This window comes from Ipomoea nil, unplaced genomic scaffold, assembly GCF_001879475.1.
Source record: "Ipomoea nil cultivar Tokyo-kokei standard unplaced genomic scaffold, Asagao_1.1 scaffold1932, whole genome shotgun sequence".
NCBI classification, from domain to species: domain Eukaryota; kingdom Viridiplantae; phylum Streptophyta; class Magnoliopsida; order Solanales; family Convolvulaceae; genus Ipomoea; species Ipomoea nil.
In genome coordinates, this window is record NW_017618360.1 from 2693258 (window position 1) to 2711218 (window position 17961).

The following is a 17961-nucleotide window of genomic DNA, read 5'->3' on the forward strand; positions in this document are numbered from 1 at the left end:
GCCCTTGTGGCTGCCGAGGAAGGAGTACGGCTGGAGGCAACCGAGCCGATACGGAGATGTTATGTCGATGCCGGGTTTATGCTGGCTACAGGGAAAGCTACGGTTGGCGCGATTTTGTTGAACGAGGAAGGGGAATATGTATCGGCATTCAGTGCACCCTTATCAGATTGTCTCTCCCCGCTTATGGCTGAGGCGATAGCATGTAAGGAAGCTTTGTCTTGGTTATGGAATCGTGGGGAACGCTCTGTACGCTTGCTCACAGATTGTTTGACCCTACAACAATATTTGACGAATCAAGCTGTCACGATTCGGACTTATGTTGGCTACGCTATTAGTGCTTGCAAAGCACGCATTACCGCTTTTGATTACTGCTCAGTTAATTTTATTCCTAGATCGGAGAACTATTTAGCTCATAGTTTAGCGGCTTCTGCATTTAATTATTCTACGATTATGTATTTGGACGATGTCCCCCCAGACTCTATTTCTGAGTACTTTTAATATATGCCTTATTGGCCACCTTTCAAAAAAAGGACTTAATTAGTTAAAATTAAAAGTCAAGGACCAATTTGTGAATTTAGCTATAGTCGAGGGACTATTTTGAGTATTTACTCTTTGTAGTTTATTGCTTTAAGTTTTACTTATTGCCCTCTAACACTTGTCATCTTTCAATAATATATGAGACATACACAATAAATATTACATTATTTCGATAGCTATTTATTTATACATATCACTGAATATCTAACTCATGATCTTGGATATGAGTTAATTAACTCTATAAGTTGCAATAAATTAAACGTGTCAGTCACCCTGCAGCCAATTACATACATACCCTAGAGAGGATCGGAGATGGAGAAGAAGAAAAGGGTGCATGTGTTGTTGGTGTGGCATGGAAATGGGGGACCTGCTGAAGAATGAATAATGATGAATGGAGTTTACTGGTTGGATGATAGGCATAAGGCATGGATATATATAACTACAGTAATTATAGGCGTATGTATGTAAGAGTGTGTGTGTGTGTTGTGTGTGAATGAAGCTAACATCATTAGCCTCTCCTCAAACCACATCCCATGTGAGTGCTATTATGTGTGTTCCCCTCCGGGTTGCCGCACTGCCGCCTCACTAACCACCATTAACATTCTTCCTCTATTCCTATTGCTTGGATATACTTTTTGGCCGATTCTTTATCAATGGTCGGATCTAAATTTATATATATATATATATATATATATATATATATATATATATATATATATATAGGTCGGATCTAAATTTATATATATATATATATATATATATATATATAATTGCGTTCAAGTGTGAACTGTCTGTCCAAGAGATAATTGAACCAACCCGTGTCACATGTCTAGATCTAGATGCACCTATAGTTATAACTAGGTACACCTATAGTTATAAGTAGGTGCACCTAGGTGCATGAAAATTTGCAGGTGGTTTTCACGGGTACTAACTACCCGCTGAACTCCTCCGCAAGAACAAAAGCAATACTAAACATAACGAACTCAGATCAATGAATGTTAACAAGACAAAATCACATGCACTTGCAAGTGAAAGTATGTGCACTTGTTAGTGATTTTACCTGCACTTTTTACTTGAAATGCTGCACTAACTACTTGCGCATATAACACATTTACATGCACCAAAGAACACTTGGCGCGCGCTGGATGGTTCTCAGTTCTTTCCTGGATGGACGTTCGCATGAGAGTGCGCCCCTCTATATATATATATATATATATATATATATATATATATATATATATATATATTATATATATATATATATATTATTATACACAAAGGCGTACATTTTAATCTTTATATCACTTATCCCTTTTCATTTCCAGTAATTCTATTCCTTTCTACCAAATTAAATCATGTAATTTCAATTCATACTTTATTTTCACATATTTTTTCTCCAAAATTATAATTCTTTTGCCCTTAATTCCTTCCTTCTTATCAAATGCCCGGTTAAAGTGTAATGTTCTACTGAAGTAATAGAGCATCTTATTAGCCCGGTCCATCGAGTTAATTTCATGATTGAATCGGGCCTATATCACACTCGCATTAAATATGAACTATTGGCCCACGTTCGAAGGGCCATTTCACTCCAACAATTTTAGCCGGCCCTCATTTTAATTTTTGAGGTTGCGATATTTGTTTTGTTTCTAAGGTAGTATATGTTTTTTTATTTTGAGTACTACTAACTCTGTTAGAATGCAGTATATGTTTATAATTAGTTTCTCAACCTACTGAAGCACAAAGAGTCAATATCACCCCAACTAAGACTTGAACTCATGACACTACCCATTTTGAATGATAATAGAGATGTCATCACATTACACAATATTGGTGAAATTGTGATATCTGTTTTTGCAGATCTTGTGGAAACTGATTTTGAGTCGCCTTCTTTTTTAGTGACAAGGGAAGCTGACTGTCACTTTTTGAGGTTGTACATTGAATAAATTTAGCTTTTATGTAATATCAGCCGGGGTCTTCTAGTGAGTGGATGTGCATGTTTGTGTGTGTGTGTGTATAATTGAATAAAAAGAAAGACATTAAAATTTGTAAATATTTAGGCTATATAAATTTAAAAGATTAGTAAAAAGGTGTAATTTCACTACAATTTACCCCTCCCTCAACCATTCTGTCGAGTCGGGATATGGGTCCCTAGGGCAAGCGATTTCACCTTTTAAGGGCGAATGTGTAACACAAGCAATCCTAGTAGTCTTAATGCACAACAATTAACACACTAGAAGGTTGCAAAGTAACATTAAGGTCACATAATCAAACACCAAACACAATGTCTCTAGAAGCCGAAACACCTCATCAAAAACTCTACCAATAATGGGTCTGGCTCAGACCCTACACAACACCTTAATAAACAGGCATGCAGAACCTCATCATCCACATACTACTCCACATAATCTCCATTACCCAAAAGGTCACATTAGTAATTACTTAAAACACCATCCAAATCCTACCAAAAGGCAAGCAAGTAGGAGTGTTCCCATATCGATCAGTCGACTCACAAGCACGCCTCGAAGGTCTCGGCGCCATTCGATTCATCAATCATTTGCACAACTTGCGCCACGCCAGCCGCCAGTTCTTTCTGAATGACACTGTCAGGCATGTCGAACGTTCTCCTCCTCATTGATGCACTCTTCCCAACAGGCTGGGGATCAATGACGTCAAGCATTGCTTCTAGCTCGTCCACCATCGACTTCTTTGTAGCCCGCACCATGACATCAGCACCCTATAGCATATCAAAGACACGACAGCATGAATAATGTTGAAAAATCGCATTCTTGGATGACACACAACACGGACTGTAACTAGAAACGAGGTTGCATTGCGTATGAAAAGAGAACCAAGTGCAATCATGTGTCGGCTAGGTGATCTGTTGTGGTAGGTAGAAGCCAATGGAAGAATTAGTAACAGACTATGGGAACCGTATTTCCAAGGACTCTGTCCTAACCTTTCAAGTAGTAGGAGGACATTATTTGGTAATAAAAATCTATTCTTGATCCAAACCCAAGCCCTAATTGCACCCCGAGTCTGGTATATTGGCCCGTGGAGTCTCTGTCCTAACCTTTCAAGTAGTAGGAGGGCATTATTTGGTAATAAAAATCTATTCTTGATCCAAACCCAAGCCCTAATTACACCCCGAGTCTGGTATATTGGCCCGAGGAGTCTCTGTCCTAACCTTACAAGTACTACGAGGGCATTATTTGGTAATAAAAATCTATTCTTGATCCAAACCCAAGACCAAATTACACCCTGAGTCTGGTATATTGGTCCAAGGAGTCTCTGTCCTAACCTTTTAAGTATTAGGAGGGCATTATTTGGTAATAAAAATCTATTCTTGATCCAAACCCAAGCCCTAATTATACCGTGAATCTGGTATATTGGCCCAAGGAGGCTCTGTCCTAACCTTTCAAGTACTAGGAGGCATTGTTTGGTAATAAAAATCTATTCTTGATTAAAACCCAATCCCTAATTCTACCCCAAATCTTGTATATCGACCCAGGTTTCCATCTGGGATGCATCGATTCTACTTCATATATAGATAATAATTATTCTAGCTACTAGTTCAGTTAAACTAAAATGGCTACATGTAGTGTCTGAGATTCAAGTAATTAATATCATCAGCATGTCATAAAAACACATAAAAGATAGTAAGGTACCCTGAACTTCACTTAAGCAAACACATATATCAGTCAAGTAGCACTAAACACACCGAATAAGATACTACCTCAATGGCATCAACGGTGAGGAGGAGCACAATAATCTTCTCAGAAAACCTTTGGCGCTCCTCAGCATCTCGAGCCACCTGCCTCCGGTATGAGAAGTTGTTGAAAAGCGCCCTAAGCTCCTTCAACTTAGTCTTGGCAATCGCCAATTCACGAAGAGCACGCAGAGTCTGTGACCTCCTTATCAGATAAGCCCTAAAGGTCATTTGTATTACCATGGCTGCATCTTGCGGGGCCAACTCCTTCCTCTTCCCCTTCTTCTTTTCCACACTCTTTGCATATGCCTATCACCATGACAACAAGAAGTCAAATGTCACTCAGTTCTCTACTTTCCCACAAAACGCAAAATTCCCTCGCTCTTAGAGCCCCCACAGGATAATAAATGGATAAATCACGATGACTTAGTGACCCATTAAATGAAAACAAACAAACAAACAAAAATGCTGCAAAAGAACAATCTTTAACAGTTTGATTATGCATATATAAGATTTAAAATGGCATGATAATGGTTGATTATGCAAATAAAAAGTTAAAAACTGCTCCTTTTTTTCACTTCTTAACACGCAATAAACATCATTAGACAGATCAAACATCAATTGATGATCCAGAAGTGTAAATGTGAAGAATAAGGATAATGCAGACGACCTGTCGGAGGATGACGGCGCCATGGTCGGAAGGCTCTTCAATCTCAACAACACGCGCGCAGTTCACTGCTTTCTTCTTCGTCTTCTTCTTCTTGTCCCCATCCTCCTCCTTCTTCTCCCCGGCATTCTTGCCCGACGTCGTTTTGAAGGTGTAGGTCCGGGAGATCGGAGAGTCCTCCCCCTTCCCCTTGATCTCAGCACTCACCTTGTAGCTCTTCTCAACTGCTCCCTTCTTCCCATCCTTAACCTCCGCCACCCACTTGTACGCCCGCTCCAGCCCGTCCTCCTCCGGGCTCTTGATCTCCGCCGTCCACGTGTACTTCCGCTCCCCAACTCTCGTCGTCTTCTTCTTCTTCTCCTCCTCCTGCTTGAACAACCGGTCAAACCCCAGCTCCAGCTCCGAGACCCGGTCGCAGAGGCTCTGCAACTTGAACCGTTCTGACCCGAACCCCACCCGCCGGCGCCGGACCTGCCTGGCCGTGCTGTAAAACGGGGTTGTCTCGATCTGAATCAAATCGGTCACGGCATCCAAGTCATCAAACGGGGATGTGAGATCAAAGGGGCAAAGCAAATCAAGAGCGGCATCGAGCTCGTCTTCAACGAGAAGTGAAGAAGGAAACCTTGGGGTCAGTGAGAGAGTGCTGGGGGCCAGAAGAGAAGATTCTGTCAAGAAAAAAGATGGCGACTGCTCGACCAGCTGAAACCTTCTAAATCGGCTCATTCTTTGATTGATCAAATGTCCCTTTGAAGCACAAGTTTAGAGGTCTTGAGAGAAATGGATATGGATATGGCTATGGAGCTTTGCGGAGACAGTAGTTTAAGTACACCGAGAAAAGCACGAGTGGAATGAAGGTGATGGTGACGAAGGGTACTATCGTAATATTGATTCAGCCAAATTATTTAACTCAAAATTTTGTATCAACTTTAAAGATTATTCTTTAGGAAAGGTTGAAACCATACCGTCTATACTGTAGCTGTTGAGACTCAACCCCTGTTTATTCTTTTCAACTTTATCTCTATAACCAGTTGAGATGTCCATTCGAGCAAGATTATTTAATATTATAGCCAACTTGATTGGATTGATCTGACTCTTGTCCCTTAAGAAATATGAAGAGTTCGAATTTCCTCTGAAAAAATCAATTGGGCCAACACTTTACCCCTTAATTGGACTGGCCCAGTGCGAATGGAGATTAGTCTCTGGAAAAATTAACCTGGACAACATTTTATCTCTTAAATGGGCTGGTCCGGTGCGAATAGAGATTAGTCTGAGTATGATATGGAGCTAAATGTGTTTCTTATAGTTAGGATCTGCTCAAGAAACTTCGTGATCCGATTAAAAATTATTTAATATTTTTATGGACAATGGTATTATAAAGTTGACGGATTGAGAATCGTTTAGGGTGAGTGGGTGACATACAATTATACGAAATATATATAAATTTTACTCCTCGAATATTTTTATTTAAAATATTCATAATTATTTACAAAATAATATATGTTCTATATTTTTTCAAATATTTTCAGTCCAAAAAATCTAAGTCCCCGTAATGATTCGAACCTATGACGATCCAATTAGAATGGTAACTACTCCGTATTAAATTAAAATATTATCAAAAAAATAAATAATTAATAATTTGAATCAAATATTATTAAAATTGAATACATAAAATAGAACAAATGAAATACTCTGTAATATTTATATATTAACAAAAGGAAATTAGCATAGACAAGAGAATCTTTGATTGATGGTACATAGTTGACAATTACTGTGGCTGCCATGTGACCTTTCTGCCTCGAGGCCTCAGTAGCATCTAGCTGGTTACACGTCAATTATTTACAATTTTTTTTTTTTTTTGGTGAAAACAAATTTTTCTTTTTTAATAAATCATGTTTCTTGCTCCACCTAAATATATTTTGGACCTCATAAATTCATTTTCATGCTCATAGAAAGTTAAATTTAATCAATATAACTTTGAGACTTTGACACTAAACTAAACATTTCCACTCACAAAAAATTCAATTACATAAACTTAAATCTATGGTTGAAAAAATCACTAAGCACTTCTCAAACTTTCCAAGGGCAACTAGGTGATAATCAATCAACTGTCTAAACCACCCATTATGATGAATGTTAAGCGGCCGGTAGGCCAACTCGACGCCAATTAAAAGCAGAGATTTAAGATTTTAATCCTGTGTCAACATAAAAACAGGAAAAATATGCTTTCTAAAACAGCGGAAACTCGGAAAGATAATGAGAATCATGGCACATGGGTCACGACTAGGACTTTTGTCTTCTTTTTTTTTTTTTTTGAAAGCACTAGGACTTTTGTCTTATTCTCAATTGTACAAAATCGACATTTATATTTTATAGTCAAAATCAAATGATGAAAGCAATACTACATGGAAATGGCTTTATCCGACGTTAGCCGGATTCCCTGGTTTACTCATTGAGAAATTATAATATTTTAATAAATTTTATTAGGTGTACTTTAAAATTATACTCTCTCAATTTTATTTTCTCATGTAGTAACTAGTAAATAGTTTATACAATTTTATTATGTGACTTTCTATAAAAGTCTTTATGTCAAGAATTTAAGAGTGTGAGTAGAAGTTGAGAATATGAATAATATTTTTTGAGTTAATATCCAAAATCGTACTCAACTATAGTGATTTTTCTCAATTTCGTCCTAAACGACTTTGGTGACCTAATATCGTCCCAGACTTTTGTGTTTCGCTCAATAGTCCTCCATTTGTTATTCAGTCAAATTGGTGTTAAATAAAAAGACAATTCAGTAATGTCAATATTGATATCTCTTTACTTTCAACTTGTGAAGTGCGAAATTCCTCTTTCTTGTACGAATTACACCCAGAATTACTCCCGGACCTGCAAATTAAATTTTATATTCGCAGTTTTAGGAGTAATTCTGGAAGTAATTCGTAAAAAAAAAGGGATTTCGCAGTTCACATGTCTATGAGTAAAGAGATGCCAATATTAAAATTACTGAATTATCTATTTATTTAACACCAAATGGACAAAATAACAAATGAGGGACTAAATTGAGCAAAAACACAAAAGTCTATGACTAAAAAAGTCTGGAACGAGTCTAGGACGATATTAGGTCACCAAAGTTGTTTAGGACGAAATTGAGAAAAATCACTATAGTCGAGGACGATTTTGGGTATTAACTCAATATTTTTTTGTTTTAATTTTAGAATAAAATGTCAATATTTTAATTACAGTATAAAGTAAAGAAAATTACTGAGAATATTTTTATGTCGGAGTGAAAGCGCCGAGATATTGGACGGCATGAAAACAGCCGGAAAATCTAACCATTAAAACGCCCATAGAGACGGCCCCAAACGCCGCGCCGCGTATCAACGCTCCGTAATAACTCCCGCCGCCGCCGCCGCCGTCCCGTTTCCGTTCAGCTGTCGTCTCCGTCTTCTCGGAGCCCGGCCGTCGTTCGGTCAACTCTTCAGGGACGTCGTAGACCGTAAACCCCAACTTCCTGAATTCCTCCTTCCCGACATTACTGTCGTCTTCTTCTTCGTTCAGACTTGAGTCGCTGCACGAACACACCGACGAATCATCCGGGCCGCCGCCGTTCGCCGCCTCCGCCCTGTAGCCGTCATACCGGCGAATTGCGGCGGCGTCGTTTCCTGAGAGTTTCTTCCGCAGTGTTGAGCGTCTCATGGTCGTCACCTTCGGTGATTATTAACAGTACATTACATGCAAAGATCATTAAACAACGAAGTGATCGAATGCTATAAGGACGTGACGGTTACTGACGGTTGAGGAACATACGGGCGTCATATTCTTCCTTCAAAGTGGTTTACTGGGCCTACTAAAGCCCATAGATCAGGGTTCATAGACTCATAGTGCACTGTGGACCTTTAGTGTATATATATGTATCTTTATGTTATAAGTTTTTTTATCTTGTGTTATAAAATTTTGTACCTTATGCAAATTAGCAATTGTATGTTATGAATTTATTTGTGTTATTTTGTGAAATTTTGTGGCTAACTTGGCTATAGACAAAAATTATGTACCTAAATCAGATTTATTGAAAAAATAAGTAAATATATAACATGTTATATATATTTTGTGTTGTGATTTTTGTATCTTGTGTTATGAAATTATGTACCTTACGACTATGAATTCTAGACCACGTTGTTTCGATTCAGGATCCATAATGATATGTGGACTCTGATCCATGATATAAATTGCCCGAATTTACTTGGAGAGTTGGAGCATCTTGATCACGGATAGAATATAAAAAGAAGATATATGCATGTAAAAACAGTCTAGTTGATTACTAAATGGTAGACTCTGTTTGGCACAGCTTATAGCTCATTTTAAGTTATTAATAGGCTATAAGCTCTGTTTGATAGTGTTCCTAAATAAGCTTTTCAAAAATAAGAGATTATTTTGAAAAGCTACCTTTGGTAGCTTTTCAAAAATAAGTTAGAAGCTTCCTAACTTTTTTTCATAGTTATCCTTAATTAAAACTCTTTTGGCCTTTTTTTTCTCCTCTTATATATTTATTCATTTCTTCCGCAACTCTTTACTACAGCAACTCCAAAGTTCTAACTCCAACCGTCCGTTCATAAACAAATGACATCATTTACCCTTACCAATTAAAAAAAAAAATTCTTCTGTTTTAATTTAATATATATCTCATATATATTATAAAAATAAATTTATATATATATATATATATATATATATATAAATTAAACATATCTCATATATTTAATAATATAAAAACAATATAATAATCACATCATTTAAATTTTATGAAAATGTCATTTTTAGTCTTTTTACATTTATCAGCTTATCAAAAAGTTAATTTTACCAAACACTTTTAAGCATAATCAACTAGTTAATAGCTCTTCAGTTTTGAGCTCCTAGCTTATAGCTTTTCAGCTTTCAGCTACCTTTTCAGCTAGGTTTGTCAAATATTACCTATAAGGATATAAAATTGAGCCTAATAGCAACAGCCTGAGAGTTTTATTTCATACGGTGGGTTCTTATAGGTACTAAGTACTAGTGTTCTTACTTAATAAGTCACTGAGTCATCGTGACTTATCTTTTCACGATTATGTCAAGTAAGAACAATAGAGTTTACCTTTTATGACAAGAAAAAAAAAAATATTACAGGACTAATTCTTTTAGTTCGACTGATCATATTAATATCTTTTAGGCAATTGACGACTTAAGATTAGTACTAGTCAGGTCAGAGTGTGGGGGCCCTTAAGGTTGGGGTTCAACCTTTGGAAGATGATTAGTACTAGCCAATAATGTTTTAAAAAAACGGAGATATGGTCGTCGATCTTTTCACGGACGTGATTATTAATTTAATTAGCAACATAAATGCCATTATTCACAATTCTATAATTAATTAAATCTGTATTAGTAATCACTTGTTTTGATTTGCAACTATAAATACCGCCACCATTACTAGTTTCTTCAATCAAATCATTTCCCAGCAAACTCTCAAATTAGCAACAGATCAGAGGAGACAATAATTAATATCTATGGCTTCCAAAGCTCAAGCATCGGCCGCCACCATTTTTCTTTCCTTCAACCTCTTCTTCTTCGCCGTCACCACTGCAACTCATCAATACCCTGCTATCCCCGGATTCCCCGGCGGCACTGGCAACGGCGGCGGAAATGGTGGTGGCAACGGCGGCGGAGGAGGAGCAGGACGATGCCCGAGAGATGCTTTAAAATTGGGTGTATGTGCAAATTTACTAGGCGGATTGGTGGGGGCTGTGGTGGGTTCTCCTCCGACATTGCCATGCTGCAGCTTGATCGCCGGACTGGCAGATTTGGAGGCGGCGGTTTGCCTTTGCACCGCCATCAGAGCCAACGTGCTCGGAATTAATCTCAACATTCCGGTGGCTCTCAGCCTGGTCCTCAATGATTGTGGGCGTCAATTTCCAAATCGCTTCACTTGCTAAGCATATATATGTTGCATGCAAGCAAGCTATAACACTATCGTGTACTTTATGCAATTTCATGTTTATGTTTATGTTTTGCTCGCATGGGTAGCTCAACTGGTTATAGAGGTGAAACTTTGGAAGAATGATCAAGGATCGAGTCTCACCAGCGGCAGTGTGGGAGCAATCTCTCAAAGTGAGGGGCTCCTTGTGCGAAGTAAGCACCGGTCTAGCCTCTGTGGTTCATGTTCAGTTGAGTCACCATGATTTACATCCTCCAAAATGCTCTGTCTGGCCGGGGTGTGGGGGCCTCTGTGGTTCATGTTCAGTTGAGTCACCATGATTTACATCCTCCAAAATGCTCTGTCTGGCCGGGGTGTGGGGGCTCTTAGAGTTGTAGTTCAGCCTTTTGGAAGAATGTTTATGTTTATGTTTAATGTGAATGAGTGAGCTTGCTGAGACTACTTATAGTAAGTTCATTATCATGTGATAATGTTAATTAAATTTTAGAGCAAATTACACTTTTGGTCCTGTGACTATTAGGGGTGTGTTAATTTGGGTACGTGACTTTTAAAACTAACAATTTAGTCCTTTAACTATCATTTTTTAGCAGATTTGGTCCTCCTGGCCAAATTGCCGGTGGAATTTGGCTGGAAAGACATTCGAATTTTTAAATCAAATATTAGTGGGGGTAATTCGGTCTTTTTAATTGTAAAAAAAATAGCGTTTGATTTAAAAATTCGAACGTCTTTCCGGCCAAATTCCACCGGCAATTTGGCCAGGAGGACCAAATCTGCTAAAAAAATGATAGTTAAAGGACTAAATTGTTAGTTTTAAAAGTCACGTACTCAAATTAACACACCCCTAATAGTCACAGGACCAAAAGTGTAATTTGCTCTTAAATTTTATTTCACTATCAACTTTTTTATTCATCAATTCGATCTACGTACTACTGAGAAATGAAAATTTTACTAAATGAATATGATTGATTTTATGTTTTATAATGTATAAAATATCATTTTTTTTAGAGTGACGAGGGGAGAGTTTATATCTCTCCATATATACATTAAAAAATGAAATGACTTTGTGTCGAGATTTAATTAACTTTTTTGAAAAATTTACGGCTAGTAAAAAAGTTTAGATATAAAAAATAGTAATTCTATACACACATACAATTCAAATCATCTCACTTTGATGTAATCACTCAAATGCTATTAGCCTTTTAATTTTAGTATTTTATTTTTAATGTAGCTAAAATATCTAAAGGATGTTTTAATATCATTTCTTATAATAATAATAATAATAATAATAATAATAATAATAATAATAATAATAATAACAATAATAATAATAATAGTAATTTCTATTTACATTAGATTTATTCAATATGATAAATAATATTCATATTTTCAAAATAATTACGGAGTAAATTAGTATATTTTGTCAAAAATGTGTTCTACAAATTAAAGAAGTGTTGTATATAACTGCAATTAGAAGTTAGACCGCGCAAATACTAAGGCAATATTTGGCAAACCTAGCTGAAAAGATAGCTGAAAGCTGAAGAGCTGTTAAACTAGTTGTTATGCTTGAAAGTGTTTGGTAAAATTAGCTTTTTGATAAGTTCATAAATGTAAAAAGATTAAAAAGGACATCTTCATAAAATTTAAATTAGTTTATTTACATATTAAAATTTAACATTTTGTCTTCAAAAAAAAATTATCATTTTGAAATAAAACTATTAGCATAATCATGATCTAGCATCCCATAATGAAGTAGCAATATTGTTGCGAATCTCCTCCATCTAATAATAATAATAATAATAATAATAATAATAATAATAATAATAATAATAATAATAATAATAATAATAATAATAATTGCGGTGAAAGTTGCGGATAAAGGAGGAAAGAAAATGTTTTAATTGGGAAGGGTAAATGATGTCATTTCTTTAAAATTATAATGACAAAGATGGAAAAAAGTTAGGAAACTACCAGCTTATTTTGAAACGCTATCTAAGGTAGCGTTCCAAAATAAGCTCTTATTTTTAGTTACGAGCTTATTTTGGAAACATTACCAAACAGAGCTTATAGCTCATTAGTAGCTTAAAATAAGATATAAGCTCCTAAATAAGCTTTGCCAAACAAAGCCTAAGAAATGGAAAAATAATTTTCCCTAAACCATTTCCTCTTTAAGAAATAATTAAGGAAAATAATTTTGCTTTGCACTATTTCCTTTTCAGGTGTATTGCCTCCGCCATTTGCCATATCCAAATACATGCATGAAGACCTACATTTGCAGTTAAGCTGCCTTCCGTAAGAACTAACCATTAAGTAGAGTTTGTTAGATTATTGGCTCCGTAAGAACTAACCATTAAGTAGAGTTTGTTAGATTATTGGCTTGGTAATCATAAATTTTAAATTAAATTTGACATTCCGTTAAGAGTTGTTTGCTTATTAATCTTTTTTGTTTGATCGAGTTGGCCTTTAAGCTGATTTACCTCCTTACGCGCGCTCCAACTTTCACCAACTAGAGTACACATTCAGATAATCATTATGAGCTTGCCCATAAAAATCTCATCCTTTAATCCGAATAGCCCACCCCTACTAGGAACGATCACTATTCTATTAAAAAAATATTCTAAATTTTAAAAGTTTGTAATATTTATGAAAATGACATCGCTCTTTTGTACTTGACTTTTTATTCATCAAATTTTGTAGACTCCACCGCCCCCCCTCCTCTCTCTCTCTCTTTCTATATATATATATATATATATATATATATATATATATTTTTTTTTTTTTTTTTTTTTTGTAAACATTCAGTATATATAAATTGTATATTTTGACCCAAGTCTGCATTGCAATATGCACCCGGTCCATGGCATAACTATTCGCAATACATCTTACCACTCCATGCCACACCTAGTAAGTGGATTAGGCCATGCCAAGAAATTATTGGAGCAACTGGATCACGGGATTGGATAGAGTCATCGTAAAAACTGAGATTTTAATTTGTTGATCTTCTCACGGACCTCAAATATATATTAATTTAATCGGATCGATTAACCAACTAAAATATTGGTTTTAATTTCTATGTAATTATTAATGTGAAATGATTTTATATATATAATAATTAATTAAGCCTACATTTTATTAATCACCACCAGTAGGCAGTAGTTTTGATTTGCCAAGTATAAATACCTCCATTTCTAGTTTCTTCAATCACCAAACTCTATCAGCTATTAACAATAGAGAAGATATATAATCATTATTTCTCTCTAACTGGGATAAGATCGAATATGGCTTCCAAAGCTCAATCCTCGGCCGCCGCCATTTTTCTTTCTCTCAACCTCCTCTTCTTTGCCACCACCACCGCAACTCAATACCCTGCTTTTCCCGGATTCCCCGGCACTGGCACCGGAATCGGTGGTGGTGGAGCCAACGGTGGCGGTGGAGGAAACGGTGGTGTCAACGGCGGAGGAGGAGCAGGACGATGCCCGAGAGATGCTTTAAAATTGGGTGTATGTGCAAATTTAGTAGGCGGATTGGTGGGGGCGGTGGTGGGTACTCCTCCGACATTGCCATGTTGCAGCTTGATCGCCGGATTGGCGGATCTAGAGGCGGCGGTTTGCCTTTGCACCGCCATTAGACTCAATGTTCTTGGTATTAATCTGAATGTGCCGCTTGCTCTTAGCCTGGTTATCAATAACTGTGGACGTCAACTTCCAAATGCCTTTACTTGCTAACCACATTTCATGCAAGCTTGCATGCATGCATGCTAACTATATATAATACTACAGGATTGGGTGCAATCATTTATAATATTACGTATTTTATGTAACTCATTAAATGTCATTTTTTTTTTTTTTGCATGTGTGTGCTTATGTTTAATGTGAACAAGTGAGCTGAGCTTGCTAAGTGTATGTATAGCAAGTTTATAATTGTGTTTGATTGAATATAAATTTTCTATTTATCTATTGTACTACAGAAAAAAGAAATTGATATGATTGATTTTGTAAAATTCAAACTTTCTACCTCAATATAATCTTTATATTTAGCTAGCTGAATATTCATATATATGGCTTACCTTATCACATAAGAGTTATTCCACTTAATTAATGGAGTGCTAATCTCTAACATTACTAGGTCAAAAACCCAACATATATATCTAATATTACGGAAAATTGCATTTTAAGTCCTTCAGTTATACCCGTAGTACAAATTTAGTCCTTGAGTTATATATATGTGTACTGTTACCATCTTTAACCCCTTTTTGATTGCTACTAGCTCTATTACATTGTAGTATCTTTAACCCCTAAGTTATGCACGAAGTGGTGATTTTAGTCCCTCGGTGACTATTTCTACTACTAATTTGTCACTTAATAAAGTGGTTGATTTAAGGTGTGTTTGGTTCGCACATAGGAATCGGAATCGGAATGGGTATCAAATACTTGGTAATGATAATGGATTTTGGTGAAAATATTTAACATGTTTGGTAGTAGGGTGGAATGGGAATGGTTACTAATACTAGTGCTTGAGAATGAATAAGGGAATGAAACCCTTATTGTATTTGGGTATGAGTTTTTCAATTGATGGGATATTCGAAACCCATAGTAGTGTTCTAAAAATCTATCAACCAAACAACAACAATCACTTTCATACCCATTCCTATGGACAAAATCAACCAACCAAACACACCCTTAATTTGGTCCTCCAATGACTAAAATCGTCACTCCATGCATAACTTAGGAGTTTAAGATATTCACACATATAATTCAGGGACTAATAAGACTATACCACGGATATAATTGGAGGACGAAAAATGTAATTTTTTCTATTTATATTTTTAAAAATAATTTTAAATTAATACTTGTATTACTTTAGTAAATAAATATGCTAAATTATCAACTAAATATATTATTTACGATATTATTTCAACTTCATTTTTAAAGAATTTCTGAATCAGACAGACGAATTAGTCTAAATATAGAAACTTACTTATTGCTTTGTGAACATACAACTTTATATTTCAATCGTCCTATGTTGTCATGCAATACATCCTACCACTCCAATACTCCATGCCACACATTTATCTAAAAACTAAACTCACTAGCGAATATATGCTTATACCGTAAACTATGGTTCATATATACATATATATATATATATATATATATATATATATATATATATATATATAGTAAGATGTACCTTAATACAAGTTTATTTTTAGTCTTCTATAAATTTATTTTGTTTTACGCACAATACACTAAAAATAAACTTATAATATACTAAAAATAAACATGTACCAGACCTTGTTTAGGGTAATTGAAGTGAGGGCGGACCACTATCTCTTGATTATTCTGATCAAAGGCTTTCTTTTTTCTTTTTACTAATCAAGATAGTACTCTTTATAGTTATGTTAATCCACTAGAAATTAACTAGTATAGTACATCAGTAAAACACAAGCACTAGCTACAACAATAGAGCTCTACTACGACATACATGGACTCTCAAATCTTAATCCCTGATATGGCGAGCACGGATAATTAAACTACTTTTTTTCATGTGGATCCCAATACAAATGTCTACCTTAAGATAAATTTTGTATGAAAATAAAAGTTGAGAGTAGAAAATAGAAACACGCATAATATTTTTGATCCATAGCAATAACCGATAGAATGAGTCAAGTGTTAATCTTTGTTCCCAAAAAAAAAAATTAAAAAAAAATAAAAAATAAAGAAGAATCTGCCACCGTTATTTTCTAGGTCGCGGAATATGCTCAACATTTCGCGACTGTTTCACAACAGTCACGGAAAGTTCAAGTTCCGTGACCCTAATATATGCTACTGTTGTACAACAGTTCCAGAAAGTCCTTTACAATAGTAGCGGGTTATTTTGTATTAGTGAACAGTAAAGGCAGGTAAATTTACTTTGTAAAGTATATCCGAAGTGCACGATATAATTTGCCACACCACATGCATAATGCATTGGCTTGAAGCGCTGATCCGGCCGACTTGGAGCAACCGGCATGGATCACGGGTTGCGGGTCATCGTAGAAAACTGAGATCTTGCATTATATTCTTGAATTGCCGATCCTTTCACGGGCGTCAAACGTTTATTTCATCAGATTGGCCATCCAGCTAAGATATTGGTATATATCTATGTAAGTATAATTAATTAAGTCTATATTAGTAGCCACTAGTTTCGATTTGCCAACTATAAATACCTCCATTACTAGTTTCTTCAATCACCAAACAAAAGAGAAGAGAATCATTAAAATTGTTTGTAATTGGGGATAATATATCTATATATGGCTTCCAAAACTCAAGCCTCGGCCGCCGCCATTTTTCTTTCCTTCAATATCTTCTTCTTTGCCGTCACCACTGCAACTCAATACCCTGCTATCCCCGGATTCCCCGGCGGCACTGGCACTGGCGGCGGTGGCACCGCCGGCGGAGGCAACGGTGGCGGAGGAGCAGGGCGATGCCCGAGAGATGCTTTGAAATTGGGTGTATGTGCAAATTTACTAGGCGGATTGGTGGGGGCTGTGGTGGGTACCCCTCCGACATTGCCATGCTGCAGCTTGATCGCCGGATTGGCGGATATAGAGGCGGCGGTTTGCCTTTGCACCGCCATCAGAGCCAACGTGCTCGGAATTAATCTGAATATTCCGGTCGCTCTTAGCCTGGTCCTCAATGATTGTGGACGTCAACTTCCAAATGGCTTCACCTGCTAAGCAATATAATTCATGCATGCTATAATATATATATATATATATATATATATATATATATATATATATATAAATTCTCTGGGTGGCATTTTGTGTTTATGTTTAATGTGAATTAACGAGCTTGCGATGCATGTATTGCAAGTATGTCTTCATGTGATTATGTTAATGAAATTGTATTTCCCAATTCTCGTTGAATATAAATTTTTTATCGAGTAATGCCACTTCTAAAAAAAATTCCTTCATTATTTTTCCTCATGACTATATTGTTTGATTGGTTATTTTACATTTTTTTCTTGAATTAATACCTAATATGTTCCTCGATTATAATGGTTTTTTTTTTAATTTCGTCCTAAACGACTTTGGTGACCCAA

General features: G+C 36.0%; 4 protein-coding genes across 5 annotated transcripts; 3 read left to right on the forward strand and 1 right to left on the reverse strand.

Moving 5' to 3' along the window:
• Positions 1-2722: 2722 nt before the first annotated feature.
• LOC109146529 (BAG family molecular chaperone regulator 7) lies at positions 2723-5747 on the reverse strand. 2 transcript variants are annotated; one of them, XR_002048460.1, is made up of 4 exons: positions 4914-5745; positions 4271-4552; positions 2915-3271; positions 2723-2840 (listed from the first exon to the last, which is right to left on the reverse strand). XR_002048460.1 is itself a non-coding variant. In XM_019294195.1 (3 exons), exons 1-3 carry the CDS (start codon positions 5631-5633, stop codon positions 3044-3046), a joined length of 1230 nt encoding a protein of 409 aa, XP_019149740.1. In that variant the 5' UTR covers positions 5634-5747; the 3' UTR covers positions 2723-3043. The 2 variants fall into 2 exon arrangements, 1 of the variants encoding a protein (XP_019149740.1); XM_019294195.1 differs by having other exon boundaries at positions 2723-3271; positions 4914-5747.
• Positions 5748-10434: 4687 nt separating this feature from the next.
• Positions 10435-10939, forward strand: LOC109194063 (14 kDa proline-rich protein DC2.15-like). The gene has a single exon (XM_019344923.1). It carries the CDS (start codon positions 10451-10453, stop codon positions 10874-10876), a length of 426 nt encoding a protein of 141 aa, XP_019200468.1. The 5' UTR covers positions 10435-10450; the 3' UTR covers positions 10877-10939.
• Positions 10940-14153: 3214 nt separating this feature from the next.
• Positions 14154-14600, forward strand: LOC109193895 (14 kDa proline-rich protein DC2.15-like). The gene has a single exon (XM_019344722.1). It carries the CDS (start codon positions 14154-14156, stop codon positions 14598-14600), a length of 447 nt encoding a protein of 148 aa, XP_019200267.1.
• A 2528-nt stretch (positions 14601-17128) lies between these two features.
• On the forward strand, positions 17129-17614 carry LOC109194064 (14 kDa proline-rich protein DC2.15-like). Its single transcript, XM_019344924.1, has one exon. The coding sequence runs from the start codon at positions 17168-17170 to the stop codon at positions 17591-17593; it is 426 nt and encodes a 141-aa protein (XP_019200469.1). The 5' UTR covers positions 17129-17167; the 3' UTR covers positions 17594-17614.
• Positions 17615-17961: the final 347 nt, after the last annotated feature.

Bases quoted from the DNA above. Each gene is read 5' to 3' on its own strand.
- LOC109146529 (XM_019294195.1), bottom strand. From the start codon at position 5,633: ATGAGCCGATTTAGAAGGTTTCAGCTGGTCGAGCAGTCGCCATCTTTT. The intron at 4,553-4,913 runs GTCGTCTGCATT...TCATGGTGATAG, and splicing joins GCGCCGTCATCCTCCGACAG to GCATATGCAAAGAGTGTGGA. The intron at 3,272-4,270 runs GTAGTATCTTAT...GATATGCTATAG, and splicing joins TCACCGTTGATGCCATTGAG to GGTGCTGATGTCATGGTGCG.
- LOC109194063 (XM_019344923.1), top strand. From the start codon at position 10,451: ATGGCTTCCAAAGCTCAAGCATCGGCCGCCACCATTTTTCTTTCCTTC.
- LOC109193895 (XM_019344722.1), top strand. From the start codon at position 14,154: ATGGCTTCCAAAGCTCAATCCTCGGCCGCCGCCATTTTTCTTTCTCTC.
- LOC109194064 (XM_019344924.1), top strand. From the start codon at position 17,168: ATGGCTTCCAAAACTCAAGCCTCGGCCGCCGCCATTTTTCTTTCCTTC.